At 42.7% G+C, this 24,759-nt stretch overlaps 1 protein-coding gene across 7 annotated transcripts in view; it reads left to right on the top strand.

Annotated features, from left to right (window-relative positions):
* CLYBL (citramalyl-CoA lyase) overlaps positions 1–24,759 on the top strand; it is a 231,878-nt gene that overhangs the window by 55,040 nt on the left and 152,079 nt on the right. The window contains exon 1 of one of the 7 annotated variants that reach the window (XM_070408655.1): positions 13,084–13,134. The exons of the other annotated variants lie outside the window; for them this stretch is intronic. Within the exon in view, the coding sequence (XP_070264756.1) occupies positions 13,106–13,134 (29 nt within the window). The 5' untranslated portion in view covers positions 13,084–13,105. Of the gene's footprint in view, positions 1–13,083; positions 13,135–24,759 lie in introns of those variants that run through there. 7 annotated transcript variants of the gene reach the window in all.

Below are 24,759 nucleotides of genomic sequence, written 5' to 3'. Positions count from 1 at the left end.
AAGCTAGGTAAAGTCTGAACAGAGTGGAATAATGGTGAAAACATAATATGTTTTCATTGTAACTCTACTGAACTCTACTGTAAACATGTAACTCTCACTATTTCCCCCCCCCCCCCCCGCCCCCGCCATTCTCTCTTTTACACATAGAGCCAGATTATGGAAAGGATTGCAGTGTAATCCTGATTAAAGGAAATGGCTTTTTATGGACATTAAATGGCCACTGGAAGCGTGGAGAGGCCACCTTGCATCTAATTCTGTAGCAGGTTCAGGGGTTGATAGTAATCAGTAAGACACAATTTTCTGTGTATGCATGTTGTGTCTTGGCCTCAATTTCCTAAGTAGTCTTGGGTGTTTACATAGTAAAACTGAACATTTCAGTGGAAGCAACTAACGTTCACTTTAAAAATTATTTTATGAAGTCATATAATATAATTGGTATTATCTAAGAAACTAATTTCTTACCTTTCTGATGAGAGTAGTTATTTCTAATAGTAAAATTAAACATACTCTCTTAAATTTTACCAATTAACTCACTCCATTCTCACCTGATTGTCTCTAAAGACTAAAATCTCCCCAAGATTCCAGTTGGCAAAAAACAGTCTGTTTTTGAATAAAAGGTACATGTATGGCCGCCAGAGAAACAAGGCCTGCCCACCATTTTCCACTAACGCTTGGCAAATAAGTATGAGAAGATGAAGGGCAAAAAATAAAACTTCACAGTTCATGAACTATTGGCCGTTTGGACTGGATAAATGTGTTTTGGTAGATAGACGAAAGAGGAACACTCACACTGTCTATTGTCTGTGTCTGAACTGCCTCGCTGGGCATGTTGCTGTCCCCGAGACCCGAGCAGGGCCTTGGGTTTCTGGCTTCCCCGGCTGAGGATTTTCCTGGCCAGGTTCAAGGTGCTGGGCCCAAGCCAGGAGATAGGATTAAGGGATAAAGCCAGAGCCAAACCCAAAGGCCATGGTACAGTCGGTGGAATCAAGATACTAATCTAGATGAAGAATTGGAGAGACCAGAGCCAAGTTCAAAGCGGCCAAGGAGCTGGACAAGCTGTTTCACGGCAGAAGGCAGGAGATAGAGCCCCAAGACCAGTCCTCAGCTGTCAGGCAGAACCCCCAAAGCTTTTAGAGGGTCTGAGCTTTGAACAGGGAGTGAGGCATTAAGGACCCTCAGATACTTGATGAACATGTGGGTTGTCCTCTTTTCTTTTGAGAGCCTTCTCTAGCCATTTGCAAAAATTCCACAGTATCCTTTAAGAGTCAGGGTGGAAGTCAGAAGCCTTAAAAATGTTGGGTACCCCCAGGAACCCCAGTTTTCCAAATAAGAAATGTAAAGTTGGGTGGGGATTTCAAATTAATTGTTTCATTTTCTTCACCTCCAAAGGATTTCCCAGTTCACTGAGAACCTGCCTTCAATTGCATGCATATTATAAAGTTTCTTTTCATTCCCCATAAAGATCCCTATTTTTAGCTTTTAAGAGCTGTTACAATTGCGATAGGAATGAAATTCTCCACAGCACACAGTGCACATCTCAGGATTAGAGATAGAGTTCCTGGAACTGCAAGACAAATTTGGTGTTAATCAATCTGTTAGGTTTCCTTATAGGCATATTTTCTCATTCTGTTATTTAATTTTTGTGAAAGGTCTGTTAGAAATTTCCATGTTTATAAATGATGCTTAAAAAGATCTCACTATCCAAATTATTTTATGTGGGATTTACCAAGGTAGTCCATCATTTCCTGAATCATAACTTGTTTGCAATTTCTAGACACATGATCTATAAACAGGCACCCATGAACCCCATCCTTAATAGGACGCAACCTGCACCTTCTTTCAACTATTCAAATTAAACATAAGGGGGTTTGAACATTTAATGTATGTGAAAATATCCTCTATTACTGACTTTCTGGAATTGTACGGTTTGTTTATGTTTTGTTTTGTTTTTGGCCGAAACAACAGCAACAAAAAACATATTTTGTTCATTGCAAAATTAACACATTCTCATCTAGACTGTGGTCCCTTTCTAGCACTCAGCCCTACAGTCCACCCCTTCCCTCACTGGGGAAGTCTCAATACTTTCAGTGTTTTTCACCTTGTTCTTGTTTCAGCATTCGTGGAAGGATGGATTAAGGGGTCTGTTCTTTAAACAGCAAGCCAGAGGATCAGATCATGTCAGTTCTCTGCTTATGCTCTTTCCTGTTGAACTTAGAATGAAATGCACAATCTTCACCATGGCCTGCAAGGCCCTGCATTTCCGGCCCCTGCCGGCCTCTCCAACTTCATCTTATACCACCTCTCCCTCGCTCACTCTTTTTAAGCCACACTGCTCTCCTTTTGCCACCTCTAATATTTGGCAAGCTATTTCCTACCTCAGCACTAGCTGGTTCCTCCCCCTGCATCTGGCTCCTTTTCATTCTGAGGTCCTGAAAGCCCTCCCTACCATCCTATTTTTAACGTTCTTCCTCCCTCCACCCTATGGACGAGTCTCTATCACAGCATCCTGCTTTTTTCCTTCATAGCATTTATTACGAACTGTAAAAGTGGTGTGTGTGTGTGTGTGTGTGTGTGTGTGTTTTAAGTCCTCACCAGAGGATATGTTTTTCATTGATTCTAGAGAGAGGGAGAGAGAGAAACATCAATTGGTTGCCTTCCGTACGTGCCTTAACTAGGGATCAAACCTGCAACCTGGATATGTGCCCTGACTGGAAATTGAATCCAAGACCCTTCGGTGCACTGGATGGCGCTCCAGCCAACTGATCCACATGGGCCAGGGCAAAATGTTTTTATTGATTCATTTGTTTTCTCGTATAATGTTTGTCTTCCCCACTGCAGCATAAACTCCTGGAGGCCAGGGATTATGTCTGTTTTGTTCTTTCTGAGTATCCCTGGAGTTAGTAGAGTACCCAGCACATAGTAGGTGCTCAGTAAATAGTTAGACCTGAATGAATAAATGAAATGGCTCACAGTGTTCCTTGCTACCTTACGTATTAATCCCTGTGCTCTAGAGTGCCCACCTCGACCTGGGCAACTGGGAACCATATGGGGGAGTGATTCTCAGAGCTCATCTTATTCCACTGTTGCTGGAACTCAACATGGCACTAGGTGGTCTAAGAACAAAGATCTTTTTACATATGTGTTTAATGTTCATTAGAGAAAAGTGTAATTAGTGCTTCAAGTCCAGAATTTCTTGCAGAATATTGCTAAAGCAAGGCTAAAGAATACATGTCTATTTTTAAAAGTGAATTGATTGAGCCTGACCAGGTAGCTCAGTTGGTTATAGCATCATCCTGATATGCCAAGGTTGCGGGTTCGATCCCGGGCCAGGACACATACAAGAATCAACCATTGAGTGACTAAGTGGAACAATAAATCGATGTTTCTCTCTCTCTCTCTCTCTCTCAAATCAATAAATGAAAAAAAAATTTAAAGTGAGTTGCTTGAAAAAAATGAAATAATGGCACAAGTGGTATATGGATATGGTAGATGTTGCCAAGTGTGCCAAATCCTGATGGATAGAAGAAGTGTGGAAGACAGGTAGGAGCCAGGTTCTGAAAGACTTTGGCCTTCCAAGCTGAGGAGTTGGATCTGAGTCTCAGGGAGCCTCTGAAAGTTTTCAGTTGGGAAGGGACATGATTGCATTTAAGGAAGATAAATCCATAGCAGTGGGCAAGATGAATTTAAGGTCTTGGTGGAGGCCAGGGGAAGACTGGAAGTAGAAAAGCTAAAATTAGGAAATTATGGTGAAAGTCCTATTAGGAGGTGATAGGGACCCAAACTTTTAGGAAGAAGTAATGTGTGAGAGACTCCCTTCTTGCCTGGATTCATTGTCTCTATTTGCACTCTTCCCTCTCTCCCCCCACTGTGGACCCCACCACCAAACACACACTCCTAACCTCCCCTTCTCTCCACCTTTAGCTCATGCACTTCCTTTGGGAGGCTCCCCCCACAGAGCTGCAGCATCAAAGCCAAGGACTGTGACTTATTATATTATTATTTTTAGTCTCTAGTAGACTAGATGGCACATAGTAGGTGCTCAACAAATACTTCTGAATAAGTAAGTCAAACCTGAAAACAACTGACTATGCAAACTTTTAGTAATTTATGTTATGACTTTGGAGCAGTTAGTGCACATTCTTTCACTTTCTGCTTTTAATTTGGTGGCAGGAGAGCATAATGGTTAAGAGTACAGGCCCCCAAGTTTAGAATCCTGTCTCCATGTTTGTTGTCCTGTGACCCAAGACAGTTAATTCTATTTCTCTAAGTCTCAGTTCTATCATTTGAGAAATGAGGATATCATTACAATGATCAAATGACATGAGACCAAGTATCTAAACTTATAAGATCATTGCCTAGCACAATGCTAGAGCTTTGGATATAACGTTTACTGATAGTAAGAGATACATAGGGACTTGAGATGATAAGCATTATTTTATTCAATCCTTCATAATCTATGGGGATACTCATCTTTTAAAATATCCTATCTAATAAAAGAGAAACATGGTAATTAGCCGTACGGCCGCTACCCTTCCCATTGGCTAATCAGTGAGATATGCAAATTAACTGCCAACCAAGATGGCGGCCGGCAGCCAGGCAGCTGACACAAACAGGGAGGCTTGCTTGCTTCAGTAACGGAGGAAGCCAAGCTTCCCCGCCTGCCTTGCCAGCCTCTCAGCTTCACTCTAAGCGACATTGTAACAAATATAGAAGCTAAACAAAACCCCAGGCTTCAGCCAGCAGGACCGCAACATTGTTTCAAATATAGAAGGTAAACAAAGGCCAGAAACCTGCTTTCAGCAGCGGAGGTCTCATGGCTGGAGCCGAGTCTCAGAGCTAAAGCTGGCCCAGAATAAAAAAAAGGGAAAAAGGACAGGTTGGGAGCTTCAGTCACCCGCCAGCCTGAAAAAGGCCCTCAGCCCCTCACCCAGGCTGGCCAGGCACCCCAGTGGGGACCCCCACCCTAAAGGGGGTGTGACCAGATGCAAACAGCCATCAGCCCCTCACCCAGGCTGGCCAGGCACCCAAGCGGGACCCCCACCCTGAAGGGGGTGTGACCAGATGCAAACAGCCATCATCCCCTCACCCAGGCTGTCCAGGCACCCAAGCGGGACCCCCACCCTGATCCAGGACACCCTTCAGGGCAAACCAGCCGGCCCCCACCCATGCACAAGGCTTCTATCCTATATAGTAAAAGGGTAATATGCCTCCCAGCACCGGGATCAGCGGAGCAGCGAGGCCTCCTGGCACCGGGATCAGCGTGACAGGGGGCAGCGACCAAACCCCCTGATCGCCCTGCGGCTCTGTGTGTGACAGGGGGCGGGGCCACAACCTCCCTATCCGCCCTGCTCTGTTCGTGACAGGGGGGAGCTCCTCAACCTCCTGATCGGCCCTGCTCTGTGTGTGACGGGGGGAGCTCCCCAACCCCCTGATCCGCCCTGCTCTGTGTGTGACAGGGAGCGGTGCCCCAACTCCCCTATCGGCCCTGCTCTGTGAGTGACGGGGGAGCTCCTCAACCCCCTGATCAGCCCTGCTCTGTGTGTGACAGGGTACGGAGCCCCAACCCCCCTGATGGGCCCTGCTCTGTGTGTGACAGGGGGCAGCGCCCCAACCCCCTGATCGGCCCTGCTCTGTGCATGACGGGGTGGCGCCGCAACCTCCCTATTGACCCTGCCTTGAGTGTGACAGGGGGCGGTGCCCCAACCCCCCAATCGGCCCTACCCTGAGCGTGACTGAGGGTGGCATCGCAACCTCCCGATCCGCCCTGCTCTGTGCATGACAGGGGGCGGCGCCCCAACTCCCCAATCAGCCCTGCTCTGAGCCCGACCAGGGGCTGCACCTAGGGATTGGGCCTGCCCTCTGCCACCCGGGAGCAGGCCTAAGCCAGCAAGTCATTATCTCCTGAGGGGTCCCAGACTGCGAGAGGGCACAGGCCGGGCTGAGAGACCCCCTCTACCCCCCGAGTGCACAAATTTTTGTGCACCAGGCCTCTAGTTTGAGTATAAAGTGAAACCTCTGGATAACCATTAACGTTTGCCCAAGAGTGTATTACGAAGATCGTTTTGAATATATTTAGAGCTTTATAATGAGGTAGTACACAACGCAGGAATGTTTGTGTGTGGGCCAGTTTTACCCAGCACAAATTACAGTGGTTCCTGCATAGTGTGGGCCAGCTCCAGCTCTCCTGACCTAGCACTGGGACATGACATGGACTTTTTATAATTAAAAAAGATGCTCAGATGCAAGCCAGACTGAAGGTCCAGGGGTATAGATCGTAATCAGTCTCTAACATTTTTATTTTCAATTTTAACTCCAAGCACCACCTGTGTGAGCTACCGTTGTGAACACGGGGATGCTTCTTGTTGGAGCTGTCACCTCTGAAGCAGATGCTCATGGCTTCCTGGGTGCTGCCTGAGCGTTGCCTCTGTCTCATGTCTTTTAGGAGACAATATAGCCCCTTCTCAAGTAAAACCAAATGCCTGTAAGTAACTACTTTAGATCTTTTTCATTGGGAACTTCTTTAGTCTTAATCAGAAAACACCATAGAATAAAGTTCTTTAATAATGAAATTTTGACTTAGGATATGGCAGTCCTTCCACCGACTCATAGGAAAATTTCATATACCGTTTCTAAAGTGGCATTGTGAATAGGATCCACGTCTTCTCATTTCTAAACCCAGCAATGCACTGTGCTCACAAGAAGACACATGCTATTCACAACCCACTAACTTTTCTCCTTTTGTAGCACGGACTATTTCCTCTCCTGTTTAAAGACCATTTGCACATGTCATTGCAGAGAGGAGCAGCACTACAGAGCCCTGAACATCTCGAACAGACCCCTCTCTACTCTTCTATTTCCTTTCTGCTCCAAATGTTGGGACTTAGCCTCCTGGGAAGTCTAAAGCACATTCTCTTTCTTTCCCTGCAAATGTCCACTTGCTAGAAGAGTGTAAATATCTCAATACCCACAATTTTACTGTGAGACTCGTGGAGTAGAGAGAATCTCCTCTGTGTCACCTAGCATGTTTCAGGACTATCATAATATTAAACAGCAGCCATAACTCTTTACCTCAAGTTTCCCCACTGTTCATTTTGTTTAAAAATCTGTGCAGCAAAATTTTATGCCCTTACCTCATAAAGTCGCCGTTAAACAAATGTTGGCAGGTAATGGGTCCGGTGGGATTTCAGCAGTCACTCATTCATCCAACAACTCTGTATTCAGGAACTACCATGTTCTAGACAATTGAGATTCTTCTGTGAAGAGAACAAAGATCCACCGGCCTAGACCTTACATTTTAGCAGCCTGACAGTAAACCTGACAGCAGAGAGAATAAATAAGTAGGGCATGCATAATTTTAGAACATGGTGAAAGAAAAGGTACAGCAAGGCAAAGGAAATGGGCGAGGGCCGGGACTCAGGCTACAATTTGAAATAGGGTGCTAAAGATTAAGTCCTATTGAGAAGGTAACATTTGAGCAAAGGCTTAAAGGAGGGGAGGGACTTATGTATGTTACATATATGCACATATCTTATACATGCCTATGTCTCGGAGAAGAGCACTGTAGACAGAGGGCCCAGCCCTGGTGTCCAGGGACATCAAGGAGGCTTGTGGGCTGGTGAGGAGGGAGAGAGGGTACAAAACAGCAGGAGATGAGGTGAGATAAGAGGTAACGGGAGAGGGGGGCCAAATCGCTGTAAGAATTTTGATCTTTACTCCATGTGAAGTAGAGAAACATTGCAGGGTTTTGAGTAAAGGAGAAAGACTGATCCCTCTGGAACCTGTGTTAAGAATAGATTGCAGGGGGCAAGGATAGAAGCAGGGAGAGCCGTCAGGAGGGGGTTGCCTTGAGCCAGGTGAGAGCAGACAGCGGCTCAAATCAGAGTGGGAATTGGTGAGATGTATTTTAGATATATTCTGAAGCAGAGCCAACAGACTTTCCTGGTGGATTGAGTTTTTTGCAGTTGGAAATGGGAGAGAAGTGAAGGATGACTGTCAAGGAATTTGGTTTGAATCGTTGGGAGGAAAGAGATGGCCTCAAATGATATATGAGAGGCTATAGATGGAACATGGTTTTCTTGGATAGTGGGAGAGAGGAGGGCAGGGAGAGGGGGAGGGGAAAGGATCCGGAGTTAAACTTGGACTTGCTGAAGTTGAGATTGTCAACTAGAAACCTAAGTGGAGATGCCAAGTCAGCAGTTGGACATTGAAGGCTGGCATTTGAGAGGTCTGGACTGGAGAGCCACCTGTGGAATTCGCTGGCATCGAGATGGTGTTTAAAGCAGTGAGTCTGGTGTTTAAAGTGGTGAGAAAGTGTATGTAAGGTTATGGACATGATCTGGCTGTGGTCTACCCCCACATCAAGGGGCAGGGTGATGGTGGGTTGGGGAGAACTAGTCAATGAGATGGAGAATAGGGAACAGAAAGATAGGACGATAACCAACGAGTATGTGTCCTGGAAATCAAGTGATAATAAGATGGGGTGGTGATGGTGCCAGATGCTGCTGATGGATCAAGTAATTTGGGAACTGAGAATTGGCTACTGGATTTGGCAACGGGGAGGGAATGGGTCACTGGTTGGCTCAACAAGAGCAGATTTAGAGGCGGTATGGGTTTTTCCTAATTTTCTTCCTCTTCAGGGGAGGACAAAATTTAAATAAAACTATATTTGGAGCACTCATTAATCTTTATGATTGTCCCAGCAGCTTACACTGGAATATACATTAAAGGGACCAAACATGTAAGTGAAATATATATATATGTATATAACAGTTTTATTAAAATATAATTTACATATCTTATAATCTACCCACTTAAAGTGTATGCAATTCAGTGATTTTTAGTCTATTCATAAGTTATATAACACAATGTTATTTTTTTATTTTTATTTTTTAAAATATATTTAATTAATTTTTTACAGAGAGGAAGGGAGAGAGATAGTTAGAAACATCAATGAGAGAGAAACATCGATCAGCTGCCTCTTGCACACTCCCACAACCAAGGTACATGCCCTTGACCGGAATCGAACCTGGGACCTTTGAGTCCGCAGGCTGATGCTCTATCCACTGAGCCAAACCAGTCAGGGCACAAACAATCAATTTTAAACATGTCATCACCCAGAAGAAACCTCATGCCCATTAGCAGTCATTGCCCGCCAAACTCTATAGCCCTCGGCGTCTGTTAATCTACTTTTTGTTTCTATATATTTGCCTATTCTGGGTATTTCATATAAATGGAATCATATAATATGGTCTTTTGTGACTGGCTTCTTTCTCTTAGTGCAATGTTTCATCCATGTTCCAGAATATATCAGTACTTTATTTTTTATTTTATTTTTTATAGCTGAATAATGTTCTACTGTATGGGGATACCACATTTTATTTATCTGTTGATCAGGTGTTGGGTTGATGTATATTTGGGTTGTTTCTGTTTTTTAGCTATTATGAGTAATACTGCTATGAACATTTGTACATAGTTGTGTGGACATATATCTTCTGGGGTATATGCTTACTAAGGAGTGGAATTGGCTATCTCCTTTTTTGCTTATATTATCAAATAGCCTATATCAGTATTGCCAAAATTTCAGGGCAAGAAATAAAAAATGAGACAAAGTTGAAGGATAGAACCTGGAGCACACAGTATCTTCTGTTTTATCCCAGCTCTCTCGGTTCCTAGAGCTATTTCAACCATAGTTACTGTTGCGTTCCTGCAGTGCTAAATGAATGGGTATTTTTCTTTGTTCAGTTTTGAAGTACAGTACCAGAGCAAGCTGCATCAGAGAGGCCAGGGAGTGCGGGAGCGAACCCACCTGCATTGGCGTATGGAAAAATAAGGTTATTTAAGAATGCAGGTCATTGTTTACTTTTAGCTGCATAAAAATTAAGTAGATTTTCTTACAGCATCTCCAAAATAAAGATGCCAGGAAAGGCAGTTAAATACATTGCCTTCAAAAGAAAGAAAGACTGGTAATTGCTTATCAGTCCTTGGATTCATTTCTGGGGAGCACCAATTTAAAATCTCAAATGTGGCTTTCCTGCCTCCCCCCCCCCCCCGTGGAATTATATTAATACAAAAGAGATTTATCAAATATGATCACATGTGTGCATGTACGTGTGTGCATGTGTGTGGTTTTAAACATTTCCAAAATGAGTTCCCAAGTGCTTTTTTGGCCGCGGTTATTAAAGCTTGTGTGTTTGCGGTTTATTTGGCAAAATGCCTTGGTGAAGAAAGAATATAGTGTTCTCTTGGTCTTTTGCCCAAAGTAATTTTGGAGAAGTCTGTGACTGTGTTTAGTTCTTGTCATTCATTGGAGACAAGTCATTGTAATTACATTTGATCGCAATCAGTTTACAGTTGTTTTATCATGTTTTCATGCTGAATATCTACTCAGACATCATAGCAAAACTTAATGGCTACTGTTTTATTTGTATATAAAATGTTTTATAGCCTTTTTTTGCAGTACACATCAGGTTTCAATCATCACTGCTACATAGTGAGAGGAAGGTGATGGATAAAAAACTATCAAAAATCCTTAACTACATAAAATTTTATTTCAGGTCACCTTGCCATAAAAGATATTGAATATATTTTGTGGCTTCCCCCCCTGACATGTTAACCATTGTGGAAGGCTTACAATATATGGAAGAAACCAAATGAAATGTGGAACTTATTCACCTAAGATGGTTTACATTTGCGTTCATTTTCCACTGGAAATGGGTCTACCAGTATTTTGAATGGCTCCTAGGTAATAGAGTCAAAGGCAACCTATTGTTATTTTAGAGATTTAAAAGCGGGTTATCTTCTTAACTGTAAAGCTAAACACTTTGTCATTGTTTCCAAAAGTCTGCGGCTAACATCTGCACGGTGAGGCGAAGCTACATTTCAGGGTGTTATTCACAGCTACCAAATGCTGGGGCTCTCAAGGGTCAGGCAGCCTTGCTTCACCAGTGAATTTGGGTAAATTCACTCATTATCTTCCAAGTGTCAGTTCTCACCGTTCCTTATTTCCCCCAAAAGGTCCAGCCCTTCTGAAAACTGCTGTTGGTCTATATGTCTGAGTCTGTGTGGTTGGAGAAGCTCCTGTAAGAAAAGTGTAATTAATGGGAAACTTTGACATCCAGCTGAGAAAATTAGTTTGCATCAAAAAAGGCAAGATAGAGGATTAAAGAAATTTTAGTCCTAATCTAATTAACACCAATTAAAAGATGCAGATGAATTTGCACCAACAAATTGTTAATTATGCACCAATTTGCCTTTTCTATAACCAAACTAAAATTAGGGAAGTATTATTATCTTTTTTGTTTTAGCGGGCTTTGGAGTGGATTTGTTACAATCATCTTTTGTATAATTAAAGAAAAGGTAGGAGGTAAGAGTTAGTGTGAAGTACTTCACTCTCCTAATGCTTTCATGTAGGGCTAGCTCTTTAAAAACACATAGTACAGGATAATTCTTCTAGCATTCATTCACTTACCAGATATTTAATGAGGACCTACTGTGTGCTGCATTGTTGCTCCACGCAGTGAAAAACTGAGCATGGATGCAGTGGTTGGTTTTTCTCTGATTCAGAATATTTTAACTTTAAAGAAAAAACTAAACAATTTTTTAAAAATTGCATTTGACATTCAATATTATATTAGTTTCAGGTGTACAGCATAGTGGTTAGATATTTATATAACTTACAAAGTGATCCCCCAACAAATCTTGTACCTACCTGATACCATTATAGTTATTATAGTATTATTGACTAGCTGCATTTCCTATGCTGTACTTTACATACCTGTGACTATTTTATAACTATCAATTTGTAAAAAAATTTTTTTTAACAGTTTGTATTATTGATATACTGTTCCTTGTGAACTTGTGAACTAAATTGTACAGCTAATTAAACTCAGCCCTGGATACATATTATAAAGGGAGAATTGAACTTGTAGGCCTCAAGCAATGCTCTTTAATGTCCCAGAACTCCTATTAAACCACACGGCCTTTTGGGGTATTATGCTTGTCTTCCTCACTTGGCAGATCTGTGTTTCTGTTTACCAGAGTGTTACTCAGATGTCCACTGTGCTGGGACTGTCTTTTTACCTTTTGAATCACTCTTATAGCTCCTCAGATGGTGATCTGAGTAATTGTGTAGGGGGTGGTAAAGCACAGACCTGTTATATCTGCAAATGACACATCTGTCCAAGTGTCATGTAATGAGTAACCACAACCCACTTTATAGAAACCATATTTCTTCTGTTTCTAAAATGGAGAGGGAGGGGAGAATGTCTACTGGAAATGGGAAGAAAAGCATATCTGTGGATTCCTCTAGCCATTAATTACATACAGAATTCAACAGTTGCCCTCAGATTTCCAGGTACCTATTGTTAAATTTCATTTAAAGAAAATGTTGGCCAACTATGTCCTGGTGTCAGAAACAGCATTTTAAGTGTCTGTGTACTATATTACTGTCTAGTGCATATACTTAGAATTTAGATAACAATATCTAAATGCCCATGTTTTATTTTTGGGGCAATAGTTAATATAAAAATTGAGGATGCTTGGTTTGCATTTTTTTATCCTCACCTGAGGATATGTTTATTGATTTTGAGCAAGAGAGAGAGAAACATCAATGTGAGAGAGAAACATTGATCGGCTTCCTCCTTTACATGCCCTGACTGGGGATTGGACCAGCAACCAAGGTATGTGCCCTGAATGGGAATCAAACCTGCAACCTTTTGGTGTACAGGATGATGCTCCAACCAACTAGGCCACCCGGCCAGGGCTTGGCTTGCTTTTTAAAATATTTGTATTAGAAACTTTTGCATTCATGACTTTGACTGAAAGCAAACTGCCATAAAGCAGCTTTTACTGGCTGGTGTTTTCATGGGTAATGGTATGAGAAAGTTGGCCACTAATGGGAGAATTTCAAAATGCCAATGCCTGGGACTACAAGTGCAAGGCATTCTTTAAAAACAGTGATTTCCTCCACACATTTCACAACAAAATATCTGATACCGTCTTTGACTTCTGGAGCACTTACTATCCTTCTCTGCACTCATGCCTACAGGTCTCTAGGAGCAGAGTGCACCCTTCCATAGAAAACATATTCCCATGTCATAGATTCCACATGAAACATTTTGTGAATCAAGTTAGGAGGTGAGTAACGTGGCCTGATGAAATGGCATTAGTAGGGTTAGGATAACACTTGCCTGACTCATGTTCCTGTTGTGTTAAAATGAAAGGATGATACCTAAATTGTCCAAGTCTTATAAAAGACACATTATGTATGAGGCCTCCAAAAATAATTGGCAAGGGCTGGTCAGCTATAGACCAAAACTCTCGCCCCCCAACCCAAAGCCTAGAGTTTGTCACTATTAGTAGGAAAGCTTGTTTGTTTTTACCTAAGAAGATCTTGAGTTTCCCCGTGTGCTTGCATCATTGAATGGTGATGGTTCTTGGAATTCTCCATTGCTGCCACTGCGTGCACATGCAATACCTGTGCTCCACATGCAGCACAGATGTGGGAGCCACTGGGATTAAGGGTCCAGTCTCTGACCACTGTGTTGGTCTCACTAGTCATTGCATCAGGCTTGAACCAAACAGACAGCCTAGTTAGGAAACTACATCACATTTTTCATGATGTTTTACTGTGGCCTATTCTACATACTCTTTCTTATCCCATTAAAGGAAGAAAAAATAATTACATTTTTTCCTATACACTTTAATTTTCCCCATGTGATTATTTTAAACCAGAGCCATAACATCAGAAGATTATGAGGGATCATTTGTGAACAGTCTTTTAGAAGGATGTTTGCAATTTAGAGTCTAAAGAGGCCTGCAGACTAAATGCAACGAGTGATTCAAGATTGGATCATGGACCAGAAAAAACACACACAACATAAATCACATTATTTGGGACAGTTGATGAAATTTGAATAAGGTCTATAGAATAGATAATGGCACTGTATCCGTGTTATAGTTCCCGAATTTGATCTTGTAGTACGGTTATGGAGGACAGTGTCCTTCGTCTAGGGAAGCATTTTTAGGGGTTATGTGTGCAACTCTCGAACGGTTCAGGAGAAAAAAAATAAACATGTACATAATATAGGAACATCAATCAACCGGTCAATCAATAGAGAGAGGACAAAAATGATAGAGCAAATGTGATAAAATGTTAACAGTTGGTGAATTTGCAAAAGGGTATTTAGGAGGGGTGTGTGTGTGTGTGTGTGTGTGTGTGTGTGTGTGCGCTTTCCTTGCAGATATTCTGTTAGTTTCAGAATATTTTTTTTATTTAAAAATTCAAGTAGAAATACTGGGTTCTTCCCCCACATCAATAAACTGTCCTGTGCATGATTCTAGAAAGTCCGAGGCTTTCCTACAACAGGGGTTCTCAGACAAACGCTGCCACTGCGTCCCACACAGAGGATCAGTCGTACCAACTCAGCCAGATAAAACGGATTCTTAGGATGAACGTTTACCAGGGCAATTGGTTATTTTCAACGGTTTAATGTATTTCTTCAGAATATACCAGCCTAATGGAACAGTGAACTAAACGATCCCCTTCGAGTGTACAAATAAGAGGAGATGTTCCCAAGTCCAATTATTCCTCACTCTCACCTCCCCTGTAAGATGGAGCCATGGATTAAGTGAACATGAGGACTGAAGTTCACTGTATTGTATGTTCCCTTTCAGACAGGACTTCACAAAGACCTTTAATAAAGAGAACAACCAGCCAATAAAATGGTATTAGATCCCTAGCCGGTTTGGCTCAGTGTATAGAGCGTTAGCCTGCAGACTCAAGGGTCCCAGGTTCAATTCCGGGTTGCGGGCTTGGTCCCACTGGGCATGCAGGAGGCAGCCAATCAATGATTCCCTTTCATCATTGATGTTTCTATCTCTCTTCCTCTCTCTCTCTTAAATCAATAAAAAAAAATTTTTTAATGGTATTAGAGTACATTATATATATGACCAATCATTTTTATAAAATCTGATGTAAGCCTTCGGGCATAATTGAAGTTCTTAGCAAAAATACTTTGGTTTTTAATATTTCTATGACCCTCTAAGGGGGACTTAGCAATTACTCTTAAATTTTCAAAATGGTACATGGAGTTTTAGCTGTGTGACTTCCATTAAAGCCTGTAGGAGTCTTGTTGCTAAAACATCACACAACTCATGAAAATGTGCTCCTTCTTATGAAATTGTTAGAAGTAATGGGTATGGAGGTGTAGCCCGGTATTCCTGGTACATTTACAAGCTTTCTGCACTTGTTTCACATTTTGTCCTTTTATAAAAACTCAACAGTTCTATAGGAATTGAAGAAAAAAAAGCCTATTATGTGTATTTCAAAAATGAAGGGTAGAAAAATATAGTAGAAATGATTAAAAAAAAAAACAAGTTCTAAAATAATTCAAGAAAATCTAAATGTTTAAAAATATTTATCTTTTTATTTCAAAATTAATATATCAAATTCCAGATTTTTAAAGTATGCCTCAAAGTAACAACAATTTAAAAATGACACTTAATGACAAACTTTCAGTAAAATCATGTACTAGGTTTTGGGTTTTCAACCGCCTCTTCTATGAAAGCCTTCATAGTTTAAGCATCAGCTGAGCAAAACTTCACTCCTTCAGATGGGAGGTCTTCCCAGGGGATAAGCCTTAAGGTTTGGTGAGTCTCTGCCAGGAACCTCACACACATCTCAGCTCAGCAGCCTGGCCCAGCATCAGCCTGGCTGGTGGCTCAGCTGAGGACTCTAAGCAGCAGGGGGCGGGGGGGGGGGGCAGCCCCGGGCACCCCCTTCCCTCTGGAGTTCCTTTCCTCGGCCCTTTGGGGGACACGGGAGACCAGGACCTGGCCTCAGACGTAGATGTATTTGTTTCAGTACATTCAGAGAGAAAGAGAAGAGAGGTGTGAGAGAGGAAGAGAGGGAACTCCATGACTACTTCTTGAGTTAATTGCTGTTGGCTCAGTTTCAGTGGTTCTGTTTTGCTGTAGATTTATTTATTTATTTATTTTTTACTAAGCAGTATTGAATCATCATTTTTATTCCTTATTGAATCTCAGGAAGATCCTATAGGCATTGTTTTCTCCTGAAATCTCTAGTAATGTCTGGATAGTCCATTTTAGGATAGGTTTTAAAAATAGAGGACCAATTTTTTTTTAACATAGATAGCATTGAATGAAAAGCACCAGGCGTGAGCTACAACCGCGGATTTGAAGTGTCCCAGCTGGGGTCAGAATTAGAGACCATCTCAATAAGGGAATTTCAGAAAGGCAGGGGAGAATATCAAGGTACAGATGGGAGGAAATAAGCCATTGTTCCTTTAAAAAGCATGGTAACCTCGATAATGAGAGGCTATGAAATCATTCTTTTTATAACAGTGACTTCTTAACTTCACAGCCCTAGGAGCTCCTAGGGTCACTAGTGGAGAGCCCCAGGCTACACCTGCCCTGCCTAGATTAGGGCCTGCTGCAGCTGTCTTCATTTGCAAGACTAAGGTGTAGCCCGATGGGGTGGTGGGTCTCAGCAGGGTGCACTCCTTTTCGATCTCAATAGGGCTGGCATTTCAGATTAAGATGGCCATTGCAAGCCAGGCCCAGAAATTGCAAGATGAGGCAGGTAGCTGTTTCCTGAGTTTTATGTATTAGACCTTCTGAGGTAGGAAGCGGGAACCCTTATAGTCCGCTGCCCGAATTCACCATGCCTTTCCCAATCAGCTCTGCCTATAGTATCTGGCATAGCCATGGGCCGAGCTTGCCTTTGGCACACAAACATGTTTGTAAAGAGTGTGTGAATGTATAGAATGATCTACTGATGAGGACCGGAAGGAATGCTCCTCAGAACCTCTACCGGTTTGCACCGGTCTGTGGATTGGATTCGCTTGCTCTGTAATGTGCGTTCGTTTCACAGAAAATACAATTAGGATAATTCTTGTGTGTTCTCTACAGGAAGGAAGTAGTATACTGCTTGTGAATGGTAGGCTAAATGAGGGAATCATTAAAGGGTTTTTAATAGACTTTTGAACCAAAAGACATAAGGGACTAGAGTTATGTTGCCTTAATTGAGAAATATTTTGCAGTATGAGAAGACTTAATCAGATTTCCATTATATACCTGGTCAGGGACTAAACTGAATGTTTCTTTAAGAGACTTGATAAAATGCACAGGGAAGACTTATTAGTTATGTGAGAATCTGTATGAAGTGCTTATCATCTCTCCTATGGGTGCCTGAATAGCACATACTTGGTTTACTGTGCTGGGTTGAATGCTTCTGTTCTAATTTCTAATGAACTTTACCACCGGACTACTTGATCATGACTAAACCCAGGAACAATGCAAATGGAATTGCCCCCTGATGGGGAGGAATGGGCCCAGATGGCCCTTAAAAGGTGATAATTAGGAAATATAGCATATCTGAGTAGCTAGAAAGAGAAAAACTTGTTAAAGACAGTCAATCTGTTTGAAGCAATGGTCTTTCCCTTAATTATATGCATTTTTACTTAGAGTTCCTTTAATGTAAAAATTTCCCAGGGAAAAAAATTTATTAGTACCTAAAACCTAGAAACTACAACCTTTTTTTCTCACTACTTTGTTTGAGGTTATTTTGAAAATTCCTTTTTTCATACATTTTTGTGTTTGTTTTGTAGATCCGTGTGACAGACTTGCTGTGTGTGTTTTAGGGGGGTGGTTCAGGTTATTTTAGCTCTTATGCTAAAACAGTGGGGGAGTGATTAAAAGTGAGAAAAATATTGGTATATATTTGTAAACTGAGCTTTTAAAATTAAAATAGTTGCGGGATCTTACAGTCTGTGATTTCATATACTTTGTAAGATTGCCTTAAATGTATTTGCCTTCTTGGCAGCATAATCTCCAGATTCTTCTTGAATATGTCATTAAAGTAATTTTACATATGACAAGTTGGATTTTTAAGCATTGCATTTTATCTTAATTAGCATATTTGCATTTGCTAATGATATAATTCCTTTGGCTTTCTTTAGTCAGAGTTTTTTTTTAGTGTACAAACTTGGCATTACAAGAAGAATAACAAGTGAACTGAGAATGAGAAAGTGGTGACATAGAGAGAATGGGCTCAGTTTATCTCTTCCAGCTTCTACATGGAATGGAGGGTGGAGAAATGAGCTGCTCCTGGGAATTGAAGCACAGAGCAGAAGCTGTACTGACCAGAAGGCAACTTTTTCCTTTTTTGTAAAGTCAGAAAGTAAAATTACATTGAAATGCTAAATTACATTATTCCAAATATCTTGTCAGTCACGTTCTGGCAGATGAGTTGCTTTCCTGAAATTACTCAACACCATCCTTCATTCTGACAAAAGCCAGTGGTACAGATGCCCCTTTGGGACTGTGGCCAAGGTAAGACCAGCATTTTCCAGGTCTGCCCACTCAGGTTTCAAAGAACTCTCCATAAAATAAGCCTCACCCTCCAAGGGTTGCCCTTCCCATCCTGAGCTAGTACACTCTGGCTGAAGTGGAGGTGTTTCAAGAGCTAGCCCTTGGGGCTTCATACAAATTCAGAAAGTATCTTCTTCCAGTCAAAAACCTCTTGTAGAGTCTTGGACATTTTAAGCCAAGTTGTTGAAAAAGGGATACAGTTAGTTCATTCTCAAGTTCAAGATTCCAGAAACACTTGTACCAAGACGGGATGAAGGAGCATCCTGCTTTCCTTCACAAGCTTCAGGGTTAGGGATGAGCCATAAGTACGTTTTGAAATGTATCCTTACAGTCATGGACAGGTTGTCCTAAAAGAAATAATCTGTCTCAAACGTCTTGTTATCAATGAAAACCAAAAATTATTTCGTGCAGGGATGCTTAAGGGAAGAAAAAGTCAAGAGGAAAATTGGAGATGAAAAGCAACGCTCTCTTTCCCCCTGGCTGGGTAGCTCAGTAGGTGTACATCCCATGTCCTCAACTATATCTGTAAATGAGAGATATAGTTACTTCCTAGCTACTGTCTAAATTGAAACCTTTATAGTTGTTGAAATGTTTACCACCACAGAACAGGCTCTGAGGAGAAAAGCAGCTTCAATTTTTCAAATGTTTTTTTGAAAGACTTAAATTTGATGACAACCCAATTTGCCTTTTCTTAACTAAAACACGATTGCTATAACAATATTTGGAATTTTGTTTAACAGCAAGTATAAAGAACCAAGTTGAAATAGCCCAGAAGATGGGTTGCAATGAACTCTGCATTCTTTTTCAGACTGTTTTATTAATTAGTTCTTTAGACTGAAATAGGTTTTATCCTCTAAGTAGTAAATTGCATTCCCTTTGTAAGCTCTGGGGATGAGATTTGCATGTAGCCTAAATGCCATCCACATTGTTGTGTTAAGTAGCATTTTCTCTCTCTGGACCCTCTCCCCACCCCGGTGGAAAGTTTTATCCATTTTTCCTGCAGAAAGAGAAGGTCCCAGGTAGCTTGGCGCCATCTTCTTTTTTTATTGTTAAATCCACTAAAGCCGATCATGCCTGGCGGTACCAACCATGCAAGCTCTTTCCGGTGTTCTGGTCTGCTAAGCATTCCGAGCTCTTTGCTGTTTATTTACGTGGAATGTTTTCAGCTTCTGTCTTTGCTTTAAGAGCTGATTAAAAGGAACCTTTAAAAAAATTAAAAGAAAGTAGTTGTTGGTGTGTAGGCTTTTTCTTTCTGGAATCTTCCCTTGTCTTCCTGGCCGCCCCTCCATCACTTCCTTCGCCCTACCCCCCAAAGCATGTCATTTTTTAAATGTTAAAAGTAGTTTTAGGAAGCTCATTACTACTGCACAGTGTGGAGGGTAGGAGACCTGGATTACTCCCCCTGCCCAAGTTGTTCCCATCATCAGTGCTCCAGTCCTACTTGCGATGATGTGAGAATGTTCCTGAACAGCCCCTTCAGAGGATGTTGGTACTAAGACAACCCCTCCTGTCATTGATCTGACTCCCAAGCACGACTCTTTTAAGAGAATAAATATCAAACTTACTTACGTAGGAGAATCTACCATTTAATGTGCGGATTCCTTTTCAATACCTACTTTTCAGTTCACTGGAGGGGGGGACCCCATCTAATTTAAAAAAAATAATTAATCACATACTTCTGACATTTTCCCTTTGTATTTCCTCAGGGGCAAAGCTATTTGAATAACAAACAAATAAACAAAAACCCCCTCATCACAAATAGCTGTCAACCTCCTACTTTCAACAAAAGCTTTGTGTCTTCCTGAGACCTCCAGTGTCCTGTTTGGTTAGAGGCGGAAGGGTGGTGTAGACACTATGCAGAAAGGCATGGGCTAATAGCACTTTCTGGATTTGGTGTCTCTGCAAATTAACTCTTGAATTGCTGCTTTGACTTTCTAGCCCACTATCACTGCCCCATGCAGAATGTCCAACATGGTAACCTCTTACGTAGATGCCTCTCCCTAGCTGCCCTGAAGGTAAGCAGCATGAAAATTTGTAAGCACTCTGGTTTTCAAATGAACTGAAAGCAAAAGGCTTAAGCAGTACTTCTTGTTTCCTTGACTTAAGGACCATTTTCTTAATGAATGTATAAGTGGAGTTACAGCTGTAAATAAGCTGTACCAATGAATTTTAAGGCACACATCTTTAGGTCTTTAGTTTGAGTCAACTCTTATGTAAAAACTCTGATTCCTGTTTTGCAGGAGGTAGTCATGGATCAGAGGCCCATCCTTGCCTCTCAATTGATATTCCCTGAAGGAGCTTTCAAAGCCCCAAGTTTAAGGCACATTTTGTGTAATGAAATAGGACTGTTTCTATCAAAGTAATAATAGTTTCAGAAAGTGGAAACTTTAGTGTCTATTCCTCATGCCAGGAGGTATCAAAGTGAGCAATGAGTCCAGTGACTTATCTGTTTTTCATTCATTCATTCATTCATTCATTCATCATTTGAGGAAAGTACTTAGGATCCTTACTATGTTCTTTTTTAAAAAATATATATTTTTATTGATTTTAGAGAGGAAGGGAGAGGGGGAGAGAGAGAGAGAAACATCAATGATGAGAAAGAATCATTGATCAGCTGCCTCCTGCACTCCCCCCACTAGGGATCAAGCACATAACCCAGGCATGTTCCCTTGACCAGAATTGAACCTGGGACCCTTCAGTTCGCAGGCTGATGCTCTCTCCACTGAGCCAAACCAGCTAGGGCCTTGCTATGTTCTTAATACAAACAGCCCTATTCATTAGTCACAATTACTCCCAACTCTAAGCTTCCATAGCATTTAAAAATAATAGTTTTATTGAGATATCATTAAATACTATGAAAATCACCCTCTTGAAGTATACAAGTCAATGTTTTTGGTCTCTTCACCCCGTTGTGCCATAATCTCTACTATCTAATTTCAGAACATTTTCTTCACCCCCAAATGCAACTCTGCCGCCACTGACAGTCACTCTCACGTTCCACTCTTCCCTTCCCCTAGCGCCTTTTAATCTATAGATTTACCCATTTGGGCATTTCATATGCATGTAATTGTATAATTGTGCCCTTTTGTGTCTGGTTTCTTTCACTTAGTATAATGTTTTCAAGGTTCATTCCTGTTTTAGCAGGGATCAGTATTTCATTCCTTTTTGTGACCAAAATGATGTCCCATTGTAAAAATATACCGCATTTTATTTATTCATCCATCACAGAAATTTGGGTTGTTTCCAGTTTGGGGCTATTATGAATAACTAGAGGCCCGGTGCACGAATTCGTGCATGGGTGGGGTCCCTAGGCCTGGCTGGCGATCAGGGCCAATCAGGGTCGGGCCTATCGGAGCCTGCTGGCCAGGGGGAGAGACGGCGGGGAGGGACCATGGGCCCAATCAGGGCCTGCTGGCTGGGGGGAGAGACAGGGCCAGGAGGTTGGCTGCCAGCTCCAAAGAAGGAGCCGGCCTTCCGCCCCCCTGGGAAAGGGATCCACCACTATCTACCCCTTGTTCCCCGTCCCAGCCCACGGCCAAAGGTGATGGTCATTGGCCAGGGGCGGAAAGAACAGACGCCGGCTGCCAACACTGCCAGCTGGTCATGGGAGGTTGGCTGTGGAAGTTCACTGACCACCAGGGGCAGCTCCTGTGTTGAGCGTCTGTCCCCTGATGGTCAGTGTGCATCATAGTGACTGGTCGACCTGTCGTTCTAGTCATTCGGTCCTAACGGTCGCTTAGGCTTTATATATATATTGCTGCTATGAACATTAGTGTACATTGTGGACATATGTTTCCAGTTCTCTTGGGTATACCTAGGAGTAGAATTGCTGGGTTATATGATAACTCTGTGTTTCAATTTTTTGTTGTTGTTTGTTAATCCTCACCCAAGGATATTTTTCCATTTTTTTTCAGAGAGAGTGGAAGGGAGAAGGAGACATAGAGAGAGAAACATCAATGTAAAAGAGACACATTGATTGGTTGTCTCCTGCACGCACCTGACCTGGGCTGGGTTGGAGCCTGCAGCCCAGGTACATGCCCTTGACTGGAATCAAACCTGGGACCCTTCAGTCCGCCAGCCAGTGCTCTATTCACCGGCTAGGGCTCTGTGTTTCACATTTTGAGGAACTGAGATGCATCATGTTTTGTGCCTATGTTATGAAACTAATTATGAAGCAACTGTAGTCAGTTATCATTAGGCTTGTCTCTTCCACTAGGTGTTAGGTTTCTTGAGACAGGGATCATTCTTGTTCATCTTTGAACCCCTCTCCCCAGTCCAGCACCCACCAAGTGACTAGCAGGTTCTCAGAAAGCTGTTGAGAATGGAGCTGAGCATTGCGGTGCCCATTGCCTATGACATCACCAACACTCCTGGTTCTCAGATCTGAGCCCCCCTTCCCTGTAACAAGCGATAGCTTGTCAGGAATACAAGCTCTGTGTTGCCCAAGGAGCTTTCCAACTGGTCGCTGACCCTCCTTATCTGCTATGGGGCCTTCATCTGAATCTCGGGATTTCTCCAGGCTGCTCATGCTCACAGCAGCATCAGGACCCACTCCAGTTTGTGCAGATGCTTTAAGAGAGATTATTTTAAGCACCACGGAAACCCTGCAGAGGCAGGACTGGTGGAAACCCGGCATTTGGGTGCATGGGCCCTGTTTGACATGGTTCACACATTTGCTTTGGGGGGATTTGGACAAGGAGGCCCTAAAATGCCTCTCCAGGCTTTAACTTGGAGCGTCATGTAAGAGGTTTAAGAAAGCTTCTTTTAAGACTTTCTCAGAAGACTAGAGCAGCATCTTTATGATTTATTCTCTACCTTTTACTTAGAGCCTGTGATTTGTAATAACATCTATTTCAGGTTGGATTTAAGAGACAGAGCCAGCCTCTACTGAATCAGCCACCTTTGATGTTACAGTTCCAAGGAGGGGAGGGACAGATGGAACAAAAGTCGTAATTGCCCAAATTTACAATAGCTTTCCAGCAGCAGCCGGCACAAAAGAAATGTTAATGCAATAAACTGTAAATGGAAGGAAGCTAAGCGGGATTTATGGCCGGTGCAAACCTGCACCCAATCACTGGACCTTCCTCCATCGGGCAGGCATTTCCATAGTCATCAGAGAACTGAGCTCATTTGAAAGTCAGTGACCACTCTGCACCCCTCCTTCTGTATATGTCTATGTCTCTCGCCCCTTCAACAAACAGATTCCTGCAGAAACTTGGGAAATCTGATAGAACAGTTTGGGGGGAAAGATCAGTCACCAGGGGTTGAAACCTGAAATCCTGGCTGTGCCACGGAGCACACATCAGCTGTGAGCATATGCATTGCAGCTGCAACCGAAGGCGTTCTCCTCCTCCCCTCCCCCTCCTCCCTCCCTTCTCCTCCTCCTCTTCCCCTCCCCCTCCCCTCCCTCCTCCTCCCCTCCCTCCTCCTCCCCTCCTCCTCCCCCCCTCCTCCTCCCCTCCCCCTCCTCCCTCCCTTCTCCTCCTCCTCTTCCCCTCTCCCTCCCCTCCTCCTCCCCCCTCCTCCTCCCCTCCCCCTCCTCCCTCCCTTCTCCTCCTCCTCTTCCCCTCTCCCTCCCCTCCCTCCTCCTCCCCTCCTCCTCCCCCCTCCTCCTCCCCTCCCTCTCCCCCCCTCTCTCCTCCTCCTCCTAGTTGGGGGTTTCTACAGATACAACAGATGGCTGGAGTGTTTCCGTGTACCAGCCACAGAGTGAGAGGGCAGCCTGTCGTTCGCCAGTCAGGCACTTGCCCATCCGTCAGGGCCACTGCTGTAAGTGGCTGTTTTTCACCTTTGGGTTCCTGCAGTTTTTGTTCCCGTTTAGGCTCACACATACCTTTACCTGGGTTGTAACGTGTGGCTTTTCGTTGTCTCCTTGTCCAGACTGCTGTCCTGTTTTTCGTTTTTTGTTTTTTTTAATTAGCCAAGACGCACAGTCTAGATGGGAAATTGCTTTCTGAGATCACTGTTCTCTGATTCCATGCTGGGAGGGGCTCCCTGTAATTAAACACGTTTTAAGAGTCACTCCCTTGTGAATGTGCTGCAGGTGTCAGCGCTTTCCCACTAGCTGCAGAGTTCTGTTTCGGGCCTGAGACTTAAATATTAATATTGATACTAGGTGTAATTAGAAAGAAAACCTGTATATCAGTCAATTAAATATGGGGGATTTCTCCCTCTTTTGGTATTTGGTGGAAAGCAATGTTTATCCCTCTTAGGGCTAGGAAAATGACTAAGCATCGTGAGGCACTGAGAGGAAGCTGGATAGGAGGAGGTCAGCAGATCAGGAGCACAGATGTCAGCAAATTTGAAAAGTCTTTAGTCTTGGGTTGCTGGTCCCCACAGTGAGGAGAACAAGTCCCCTTGCAGATCTAG

This window comes from Myotis yumanensis, unplaced genomic scaffold, assembly GCF_028538775.1.
Source record: "Myotis yumanensis isolate MYYU_CA2020_CCGP unplaced genomic scaffold, mMyoYum1.0.hap1 SCAF_3, whole genome shotgun sequence".
NCBI lineage: Eukaryota > Metazoa > Chordata > Mammalia > Chiroptera > Vespertilionidae > Myotis > Myotis yumanensis.
The sequence above is the reverse complement of the archived record's forward strand: the minus strand, read 5'-3'. Positions and strand labels throughout refer to the sequence as shown.